The sequence below is a fragment of the Thermobia domestica genome, chromosome 5 (assembly GCF_964235325.1).
Source record: "Thermobia domestica chromosome 5, izTheDome1.hap1.1, whole genome shotgun sequence".
Lineage (NCBI taxonomy): Eukaryota > Metazoa > Arthropoda > Insecta > Zygentoma > Lepismatidae > Thermobia > Thermobia domestica.
Window position 1 is genome coordinate 224,286,347 of NC_137458.1, and position 12,364 is coordinate 224,298,710.

A 12,364-nucleotide genomic window follows, 5' to 3' on the forward strand; every position below is an offset into this window, starting at 1 on the left:
TAATTTCGAACTATTCAGCTGTTTTACCGTGATTCAATCACGAACATGAGGCAACTTCTCCTTTAATGTGACGAAATAATATATAAAATACTTCTTTTCTCCATTAAAACGGAAATTTCAAATTGGGGGACCTTACCTACCGACTTTTATCATCGTAACTTGAAGGGCTCGTGAGGTACTGAATTTTTCCCATAAATTATGCTTCCTGCTCCCAATTAGGACACACGTTTTAATCAAAGTAACATGATATAAACCCAGTTCGAAGTAGGTACTAACTGCTTTGCAAACTGTTCAGGTGTGTTCCTTCCTGTGACTCGGTCACAAGCGAGATCGGTTTCATTTCTATAGACCTATATTAGATATATTTTAGTGACTTTTTAAATTAGTAGTGATCTTTTTGCATAGCAAACTGATAAACAAACTTAAGTTTGTACAGCAATTTATAAGTGTTGTGTAGCATTTCAGGAAACAAAAGAAATTATAATAATAATTGTGTATTTTACGGTTTTAGCGGACACGAAATATCGATACTATAAATAACCATTTTTGGATATCACTAACAAGTATTATAATTAAATCAAAATGGGGAAGAAGTAATAACAATTATATATATAAAGGAAGTACTAACTTTTTAATTCTAAAGATCGTCTAAGTTGGTAGCTGGTTTCGAATGCATCTATACGGGAATTTATTTAGGGCTGTCTACAAAGCGAACCTTTATTTTAATCCAAAAACATAAGAACTAAATTACTTATGAATGATCATTTCCTAACTCCTATTGTAACTTTATGCTATTGGAATCCACTCTGTTTTATTATTATTATTATTATTTATAAACAATTTAATCCGAGCACTACTTTCTACCAGTCCAATACCAACATGAGACCGTAGCAATGAAAATATTTTTGGACCAATATAGGAAATCACTAGATGTATAATTTTGTACTAACCATTAAAAGTTTTGCGAATAGTCATGGTATAATGTCTTGAGACGGTGAATCGTTTGCCCCAAAACCGCTTCCCTCTTTGTTCTACGGTGATAAACGTTGAAAGTGTAAAAGGTTAACTTGAATCACTTCCGATTAGAGTATAGGATTAACGGAGGAGATGGAATCTATTTTTGGGACGCTTAATAGATTGTAAGAAAACGCATCCCAATATCTAAAACAGTTTTTGCTGTATGTAAACCAGTGTTGAAGCCTGTAGTAATAATAGTAAATTTAACCACTTTCGATGTTAGTAGTGTTCTAAGCTGTGATTATACGTTACCTTACGTTAATGAGACTCAGTATCATTTACAGAAAACCAGTAATCGCTATTTGTTACCATTTTTGTTTTATGTCGATGAGTGTTGAAACTGGAAATGGTTAATTTTTTGCCATTTCCGGTTTGAATAGAGCGTTAACGGACGAGTTGGAACCTATCTTAGGACGCTGAATCCATTACGAAAGAACACATCTCAGGCTTTTACGTCGTTAAAATCAGTATTGAAATCGATAGAGTAAACTTCAACTGTTGAGGTTTTGATAGAGTGTTGCAGGTAGTTATGGAATATTGTCTTGAGACGCTGAAACTGTTTCAGAAAACCACTTCCCACTATCTAATACCATGTTCGTTCTGTGACGATAAACATTTGATACCGGAAGTTGCTAATTTGAATCAATCGGTTTGAAAAGGGTTAACGGATGAGGTGGAAACTACTCTTGGGACGCTGAATCGCTCACAGAAATCCGCTTCTCGATATCTCTGCCCGTTTTTTTATCTGGTATCTGTCGACAGACGAACGAACAAAGCCGTTCTATAAGACTTCTTACACTTACGCCTTACAGTTTGCATTCTAATGAAGTTAAGTGAGGTCCCGACCTTTGGAAAAGCTTTTTGTTAGAGACTGGAGGTGAGATCATTTAAACTAGACCTCTTAGCCAGAAGCAAGAGAATTATATATTATTCAAATACCTTCCATTATCTAATCTGTTTTCGGCAGAAAAACGGGAACTGCTGTCATAGACATTCAATAAATTATAAAAATAATTACTGTATTTAATTCACTATTTATGATGCATCCAATTATTATGTTGAGACAGTTACATTCTCTAACAATTCACTATAATTATTACAACCAAGTACTGCCAAGGACAGCACAAATTTTGTTCTATTGTTTAACAATCAGAATAAGTGGCTTTGATAGGCAACGACTATCATGGTTCAAGATGGGCTTTACTTTCTCAGTGAAAAATTCCTCGACAGCCTGGTTGGTTCTAGTATTTGTTGTGAATTGATATGAAATACAACTATCACAGTGTAACGATTGGATGCAGTTTTATGAGTGATTCAGATATTATAGTGGAACATAGTAACATCTGAAAAATAACCAAACTTCCCGTCAACTGTAGGGCTCAGGAGACAAACATATGAAAGCCCATATATCAGCGTTTCCCAACCGGTGTGCCGCGGCACAGTGGTGTGCCGCGAATGGGTCGCTGGTGTGCCGCGAGGAAATCGGAACAAAATTATTAATTCTATAAAAATCAAATTGCAAGACATACAGAAAAAGGTATATTTGTATTTCAAATTACTACTATGAATCTAAAATTTAAAGTTTCATACTGTGTTACTTTTCTGTAGAACATTTTTCTGTACATTTCTAATTTTGAAAAAAGTATTTGTTATCATTGTTATGACCATTATTGCTTCTTGATTGTTGCAGACTATTTCGTAACTTGAAATTTTAAAATATTATTCAATCCTTCCGGCAAAGTAAACATGTTATACGAATTACCTATATTTGTGTTTTAAAAGTAAAAGAGATTCGTTTGTTCGTTCGTTATTTAGTGATCCTCCTTCTTAATGAAAGGTTGGATACAGTTTTCGATAAAAAAAAGTGTATTTTTAACAACTTGAGCCCTATATCTGATTGTAATTGTTTTCTATTTTTAAATTAAAATGAAAAATAAGCATAATGATTTACCACGGGGGAAAAACAGTGGTCTAGCTTTCTTCTCTGTGAGAAGGATGTCAGTAATCAGAAAAAAATACTACAGTATTTTATATTTTCAAATAATAATAATAATAATAATAATAATAATAATAATAATAATAATAATAATAATAATAATAATAATAATAATAATAATAATAATATGTGTGCCGCGAGAATTCAAGTTACCCTGAAGTGTGCCGCAAGTTGAAAAAGGTTGGGAAACGCTGCCATATATGCATATATCCAACGTAAGTACATCCAGACAATTAGATCATGTTGCCATAAGATTTTATTTATTTATTTGATTAGTCACTAACACCTCCGTTTATAAAAAAACTATGTAAGTTTTCTTGCACAGACAAAAGTTACTTTATTTCTTTTATTAGTTGGTAAGGGCTTTAGTGGTGACACCGGAACATTCCATTTATATTAAACTCTCCTTTTGTGTTTGTTTTTTCTACATAAAAATAACCACATGTTTGTGCTGCATATTACTATTATAGTTCATGCCAGATAACCTGATAGGAAATCAAAACAAACTTCCCTACTTGACATTGCAGAAGGGAAAACAAATCGCTAATCGTGATAGTGAGGGAAAATTTTTAAATACAATATCGTATAACATTCTAAAACTTTACACCAAGTCGCTTGCATTTAATGTTGAGCAAGCATTGCTGTTCCTTTTAGACACTATCGAATTCCTCTATCAACAATTATTACAGAGGTTGATTCATTTATATTGAACCGAAGACAATTTGCAACTGTACCGCGTATGCGTTACTTATCGCCGTAAGATTGTCTTATTCCAGCAATAGTATCCTGTTAGTTATACAGTAGAGCAGTGTGGTCGAGCTTTGTCTGATGCTGCCGAAGGTGGACAGACTCTAGGAGTTCATTATGCCCCTTTCTGATATCGCAGAAATACGTAATGTGTTTAATTTTCGTGTAGGTGGTGCCACTGTAAATCGTATTATACGGAAATATGCGGCACAGAGTTCTGGGCCCACCACACCGACGCGAGCAGCTAGAACCGTTCCGAAAAGGGTTCATGATTGTGGCAGGTTTCTCATACGAGGACAAACTGCGTCTCCAAAAGATGAAGTAAAAGGTCAAAATCAGCGCTGTGTACAATCAGACTCATGTCCTGGTTGAAATATACCAACATAATATTCCAGGATTGTACGGACAAGACATGAACCAGGCTGAAGTACACCAAGACAAAACATTAAGTCACACGGCGAAAACATCGTTGGAATTCTATCGCAGTATGGAAAAGGAAATTGGAATTTCTGCAATTCCCTTCTCTGACATCCTGTCAAAGGTTCTGATGTCAGCCCAATGAACTATTGTGCTTTCGAAGTCTTCAAGTGGCACCTGTTCCACCGTTAAGTCTACACTGTCACTGGCCCGTGAAATGCGTGTAAAGAGGAGTAGGATGTAATACCCATGGTCCACATGCAATGCAGCCTACTACACTGGAAACTCCGATGCCGGACAATAGTCAAAAGAGGTGACTTGTAGATCGAAAACAACTGGTGGTAGAAACACGAAATTTCCTAAGTAAGTGGAACATTCAAATTCTGCTCAATATAAATGAATCAACTTCTGGATTTTAATTTTTGCCTTGGAAAGAAGTATTAACTATTATTTATGTAGTGAAAGTGCAACTTAAATCATATGTTTTATTGAGTTTTTGTACTTATTTATTTTATTATAATTTAGCGTCCCTTTCAGCAGCGAGACTGTACGAGACGTCGATGTACAGCTTAACGTAGATCCCGAACCATATGAACTCCCATCGAGAATTGAAAGTCGTAATTTTTTAAGTGAATTTCCAGTAATAAGAACTTGTTCGTAACGAAGTTAATTTCCTTTATTCTTTCAGTTAAGAATCAGAAGAGATTGTGAATCAAACCGGTACCGTTGACATTCTATCTGTTTCTATTTTTAAAATTTTCTTGTATATATAGAAGCATCGATTTGTTAGAGAACCGAACGAGACACTTGTTGTTTAATTGTATCGTCTCAAGTTCCTCCGTTTTCATGCTAGCGCTGTGATACTTTTAATACAGTTCGCATTTGCTCCTGGATTATAAATATATTAATATGAAATTATTGTATGAATACAGTAAATACCCATTTACATCCCAACCCTGTCATTGCTTGCAGTTCTAACATCAAGTCACCCAACCCTAGTATCCAGGAAACGACAATTCTGTTTGTTTAAATTTACTATTATAACTGAAAGATGTGTTACTTATTTTACAATACCTGTACAGATAATCGCAATAGTGTTTTAGAACAAGTAGAACTATTATGAAAGTTATAACTAATTCTTTAGATACGTTTACATAAATTCTATAAATCTACAGTTTTCCTCATTAACGCCGGGCAAATACCAGCATAGCACCTAATATATTGGTTCTAGGCCTTTCCCTTCCTTTCCAAGTCTTGTCTACCTCCACATTTCCCAGGCAATATGATGGAACATTCTATATATTCGCTGCGGGTGTTGGTAATGGAAATAAAATTGCGGGTGTTGGTAAAATTCATGTTTGTCAGACGGTGGGGTGCTGATTGCCACGGGTGCTGACTGCCACAGCCAATTATTGGTGCTGATTGCCACGACTGGCGCTGATTGCCAATATCAAGGTGTTGATTTCCACGATAGCGTGCTGACTACCACGAACCTGAGAGAAAGTTGCTAGACGTAACATTACCGGACGCCAAGAAGCATGAAAGAAACGTGATGAACCTAGTTCCTAAGAGAAGTCTTGATCCGTTAAGGTAAGCCCTATATTTTCTTAGCTATGGACCTTTAAAGTTAATTTTTTTCATGTTTTCGGCAGCCCATAGCTCCCAAACGAAGTATTTATACACCCAGGTTGGTCTATACTTTTTATCTTATTTTGGTGTCAGGAATCACCTCCAAACGTTGTCGGTGTTGTTTTAATACACCTTATATACTGTGTATGTGTGTTCCATACTTGATTGTACAGCGGTGGACACTTCTAAATGGTACAGCCATATGGAGATTTACGGCTAAGGTGTACCATTTAGAAGTGTCCACCGCTGTACATGTTTGTATAGTCGTATTTATCCTTAAAAAGTATAGAACAACTTTTCCGAAGACTTCATTATTATAGTCGTTGACAATATTGCCAAACGTTGACACAAGAAGTCATTTAAAAAAAGAGACGAAAATCCTCCAATTGGGATGAAAAGTCCCTAAAAATTATAAAATTCTTTGTCCCTACACACTATTTTCAACTCCCAGATCCAATTTACATTGCGTATTATGTTTTTAACAAAGCCAATTTTGTACTGGTACTACTCGATACTACAACTGCTACACACACAAACAGTTTCCTAGTAACATTTCTGTCAACGGGCCCAATCAGTGGTGTATTGCTCGAATGTTTGGTGGGTATACTCGCGACCGCTTTGAAAAATATGGGGTATACACATCTCCATATAAGTCGCCTGCTGTATCATAAATTTAAAGTGAGCATATGCTGGGCTATAAAATATTAGGTGCAAAACACTATACACTTCCGTATATGCCCAATTATATCTCTGGACGTAACCAATCCCTCAATTTGGGATTGACTTATTGTTTTCTGTATTTTTACTCCTACTTTGAAGAAATAGCATCCTTTTTAAGGTTTTGCTTAGCAGGAGAGAGGCGAGACTCAAATGATATAAATAAATTTTATGTTTTTTATTACTATGTTATTATATTAACAAATACTTCACTTCATCACATTTCTACAGCTAATCTCATTGCTGTTGGTAATGATGTCTACTTGTGCCTTTCAACGGAAGCTCTACGAACTAAAGAACATAGAAGATTTGAATTATTATTATCCGTTAGAAATCAAGAGGTAATAGAAAAGAAACGGATTGTCAAGGGTGGTAGAGTTGTATATTTGCCTAATTCGTCGTAACTTTCTCTAATGAAAATAAACAAAAGGAGTGAAAAATAACATACGTTAAAACTGCTTCGAAGTAAAAGTGTTTGGAAGAAGGACAAGTTGTTCGCAGCACAAAAATCACTAGATTTGTAACTAAGTCGCTAAATTGTCATTTAAAAATCACACACACACACACAAAAGTCAGCAATCATAAACATGTTTTTTATGTCGCTTCCTTGCAAGTCGAATCCCCTCTAGACTTAGTGACTTTTTCCTCAAAGCGGCAGAACTGTCCTTTGGAAGCTCACAGTATAATAGTAATAAATAGAAAAAGAAACTCATATTAACTGGTAAAGAAAAGAAACTTTTTATTAGGATTTCGTTACAAGAATTCTCTTGCAACATTGGCTGTGTAAAGTGAAACATTTAACAATAAATAGTGTTGGTATAATTCTATCAGTCTTCACAAAAGCACCCTTCTTTGGAATTATCTTTGATCCATTGGAGGTAACTTGTGACTCGAGTGTACACTCCAGGATAGCCAGGTCTTGCACACCCATTACCCCAAGATACGACACCTGAAATTAAAAATAATATTGAATTAGTATTCGTTACAAACCGAAACCTGCTTTATAATTTAACATTAATATAAAGTTTTTGTTCTACGTGTCATTTGTAGGGCCTATTTCTTAATCTAAATAACTCGATCCCGACGCAAAGTGCTTGTAAGCAGTACTTATTACTTGATATTATGTAAGCAATTCATTCCTTTGAAAGTTCAGCAATAGTTCCAACTAAAAGTGAAATGCAGTCTTCTTCCCCTCCCCCCCCCTTAATCTTTGGGATAGAAAGCTATTTTCACTAAGAGAAGTTTACAATTGAAAAAGATTTTCTTCTGCTTTTGCCAAAAAAAAAAAAAAAAAAAAAGACTCGCTAACAAGAGTCGTTAGATAGATACTGACACAGTGTTCGTAGGCTTCCTTAAGAAAATTTCCCTGACTGACACAAAATTTTCCCTTTTCCCATGGAATTTTCCCTGTCAGATGACACAAATACTGTGATAAGATTAATCAAAGGAAGTGCCAACTACATTCGTGTTATTCATTTGCTTTTCGCTTCTATTTCTTTTACTTCTTTCTTCTCTTTTTTAAACAAAATAGATACAAAATTAAATGAAATCTTAGTGTTTTACGTTCCACGATTATGCCGGTGAGGCCAAAGAAGACGGTGATGATGAGTAATGAATGAAATGGTGGAATGAAGAAAGTGGGAGGAAACGGGGAGAACCCGAGGAAACCCACGCACATGGTGTTTGTCCACCACAAAGTTTACTTGGTGGGGGCTGGGATCGAACCCGAAACCCCAAGCACCAGAGGTGAACGCTCTACCACTGAGCCACCGCGGACCAAAATACATACAAATACACCCAGCCAATAATGGGTGCTAAATATGCTACTTTGAACAAACACAGACACAAACTATTGCTATTATATTGATTCATTACTAAAGAACAAAGAAAAATTTAAGCATTTATGTTGGTCAATCAGTTGCCGCGAGAATTTCCCTGGATTTAAACGTTTTACCGCAAAAACTCCCTTTTTCCATTTTTTTAGCTAAATTTATCTTTGTAATTTCCCTAGATTAAGGAAATTTCCCTCAAACTGCGAACACTGCACTGACACCGGCGGTACAAGAACTACCTGTGGTGCAGACAGACCGCTAAGCGGTTAGATTAAACGTTTTACTCTGGATGACGCTTTCCTTGTGCTTTTATGTGTAAACATCAGTTAATTCTAGCTCCTAAAAAGGAAGTAAGAGACCAAAACGGTTGCTCAAGTGACGTCGAGATCATTTGGAAATCGGAGCCCTTTGTAGTGCTGATTTGAAAAGACAAACATTTTAAAATGTCAATAGTATAAATGAATGTGCATATTATTTGAACACAATAACGAATACTGATTGATACTGCGTAATAGAAGTGGTTTTCTTTATATTCTCCAAATACTCTAAAAGGGCAGGCTGCCGCGCTTTCTATTACAAAGTGGTGATATTTCGCGATAATAATGAGTGCATCAGCAGCCCTATCATAAATTATAAAAATAATATTTTACGTTTTTTTCTCTTTGTATATTTTATTTTATTATTATTTTAGGTAAGTTTTATTATCCATCTTTTTAAAATTCATTCAACCTACCTAGCCTAAATTTTAGGTGTGAGGGTTATTTCTATTATGAGGGCTGCACCCCCTACTAGAGAAAGAGTTTGAGGAAAATACATGGAGTAAGAAGAAATACGAAGGAGGATCCAAAAGAAACCGGATTGAAAGAGCGCTGCCGTTCTTAGGCATAGTAGAGAGTTCTCCTGCTAGGTGGGTCTAGTAGAGACCTTCCCAGATCGGTTGGCCAAGCGGCGTCTGCGCAGGAGGTTAACGTTTGATCGTATTATTGTTTTTCTCAACTGTTCTCGTTTTCCGCCTGCGAAATCGTTATGGCAGATTCAAAGGAACAAGGAGTGTGTTTGCTTCCTACTTGGAAAATCGGAAACGAACACTTACCAAATTCTTCAACAGGCTTTCAAGAAGGATACTATGAACAGCACACAACCTTTTGAGTGGTTTGGGCGCTTGAAGTGTGGTGAGATGAGTGTTGAAGATCATGCTCGTTCTGGGTGCTCTTCATCATTTCAAAACGACGAAAACATCGAACAAATCTGCCCCAAAATCAGCGAGGATCGTCGTTTCATGATCGATGATATTTCAAAACATGCAGGAATGAGTTGGAGCTCATGCCAGCGTGAGGTTTTGCAATGTTGCCGCTAAGTTTGTTTCTCACCTGCTCACACAGGATCAAATCATTCGTCTGAATTTGAGCCAGGACTTGAAAAATCAAATTGAAAGTGATCCAAACTTTTTGACCAATATGATGGCATTTTCCGAGAATGAAGCAAAATCTAAAAGGAAAATGTTTTGATGGTGTAGAGGCTGTAAAAAGAACTTCGCAGAGCGCATTGGACGATATAAAAGTTCAAGAGTTCCAAAGGTGCTTCGAACAGTGGGAAAGAAGATGGAAGAAATGAATTGCATTTAATGGAGAGTACTTTGAAGGAGACTGAAAGAATTTTGTAAAAAATGTAATAAATTATTTTTTATAATGAAAGTCCGGTTTCTTTTGGGTTTCCCCTCGTATCGATGGGTGAAGAGACATTAATAATAACATTATTTAGTATTCTAAAGTTAACACTATCATCAGAAGCGGCTGTTGTTATCCGGATGGAAGGCTATGTTATCTGATGAAAAGGTGAATATGATAAGGAGGATGAAGTGCTGCCAGAAAACACAACACTAAGGAATTTGTTAGAAAGACCGGTGCTGAATTATAATATTCTGTCCAGGGGTGATTCTAGACATGACGGAATACATTGAGGAGGCCCAGGTAGAAAGAAACGAGTTTACTGTGCATGATATGAAGATGAGATATAGCCGGAATGTTCGAAGTGCTTAGAGTGCAGATGATATACTCATGGTGATCGAGAGTAATTGTGTACTTATATATTGTGAAAAGCAGAGAGAGTGGTATAGGGGTGTGAAGGCGAGAAGATGAGATGGCGTGCAGGGAACGCACCTTTAGACTGTTTGAAAGAAGAGATGTTCACTCTCTTAGCGGGTGATAATATATTTGATTAATGAAGAAATGTGATCGAACAGTTCACGAGATGAGGTCGGTAATTATATAGTAGAGCTTTGGAGGAGAGCATGTATTTTTATACGTAGCAGCTTGTGGTAATATTGTATGATTTCTGACCTCCAAGCTGTGAAACCATATGTCAGAACGGGGCGAAGGCAGATCTTGTAAGTGTTGAGAAGAGTAGTGCCTGCAATCCCCATGCTGTGCCAAGGAGACTTCTAAGTAAATTCAATCTGTTTTCTGTGTTGTTAATGGCAGTTGTGAGGCGTGAATGCCACGGAAAATGGTGATAAAGATTTTAGTTTGTGTTTTTGCGGCGTTGATAGTTAAGTGCCATGTCCGACACCAGTTGCTAAATCTATGAATAGCTTAATTAATCGTGGTATTAATTTGTGAAATAGTATAGCCAAAGCTGGGAAAAACATGTCATCAGCACACTGGAAACTATGGACCTTACAGGGTAAGAATATCATGTCAGTGACACGAATAAATATAAAAGCAATGATGAGACATAGCCTTGAGGTAGGCCAGAATAAAGAAATATAGGACAAGAAACATTGGAATTTATCCAGACATGCTAGATGGTATATATGGAAATAACAAACGATGCGGATGTAAGTGAGAGAAAGACGAAAAAGCAGAAATTCGTAAAGAAGCGCCATATGCCGTACTTTATTAAATTCATTTTCCAGTTCCAATAAGTCCACATTTCTGCCCTATGCATTGAAAACAACACAATGTAATAGCCTCATGTAAGAGCACTTGTTTTGAGAACTTTTTTCCATATTCAAATCAAACTGATAGGATCACTGTCAAAGGAAGCATGAGGTATGGGCCGTAGGGATATACTTTAAATGCTCAATTATAGTGATATAAAGAAAGCAGTGTTTCTATTGACAGGAAATTAAAACACCAACTTTAGGGAAGCTCTGTACTCTGCTGTATCATTATTTACAAAAGAGTGGCTTCATCTCTTTCATTTCATATCTATAAAGTACTCACCTATTAGCTCATACTTTTTATCTTCTTTCTCATAAGCCAGCGGACCTCCACTGTCTCCCTATATAAAAAAAGACAAATATATTGAATTAATATGTAATAAACGAAGGCAAATATAAAACAACGGAACATTATATTTGTAATTTTCCTTATTTAAATGTTCTGCCAGAAAGTATATTCTAGCTTACTAACAGTTAAGTGAGATCTCTACAACAGCAGAGTATTGGTAAGATTGCGAATTCCTTTTTAATCAAGAGGTAGTTAAAGAGGTATATGAAAAATTGAAAATCAGTGAAATGAAGTGCAGCAATATATTGAGAATTGGGATCAAATGCTTGTAATAATGCTTACGTCCACTTCCCCCATTAGTATTTCTTCGATACAGGGCAGTTTAATTTCGTATAGTATTTAGATGTTTTAAACATTAAGAAATTACTGTAGTAGTACTTCAGCCACAGTAGGAGCATGTATTACGAGTCTTAAAATCATAAGCAGATCTACTTCAGAGATTCAAAATTAATTGGCTTCACATTTGCGTTAATTCAAAGTAGATAAGCTAATATCTATATAAAAAATGGATACTTTATTTCCTTACAACACAGTAGAACGTATAATCTATCTGCTGATAATTTTGGGGGGAAATATATATATATCTTGGACCCCATTGTCCAAATACTCAAACACACACACCACCAATATCTCTTTTATAAAATTCTTAAAACTAATGTGACAACTATATGTATAAACTCCTGTCTTTAACATTGCCATTAAGTACACAATTCTGTACT

The 12,364-nt window shown here is 35.9% G+C and overlaps 1 protein-coding gene across 1 annotated transcript in view; it reads right to left on the minus strand.

The window, feature by feature from the left end:
* Positions 1–7,243: 7,243 nt before the first annotated feature.
* The window catches only part of LOC145684779 (trypsin-1-like), a 105,032-nt gene continuing 99,911 nt past the window's right edge, over positions 7,244–12,364 (minus strand). Inside the window, exons 6-7 of the mRNA XM_081757151.1 lie at positions 11,580–11,637; positions 7,244–7,472 (exon numbers count right to left, since the gene is read on the minus strand). Coding sequence (XP_081613277.1) covers positions 7,351–7,472; positions 11,580–11,637 — 180 coding nt within the window. The 3' untranslated portion in view covers positions 7,244–7,350. The remainder of the gene's footprint in view (positions 7,473–11,579; positions 11,638–12,364) is intronic.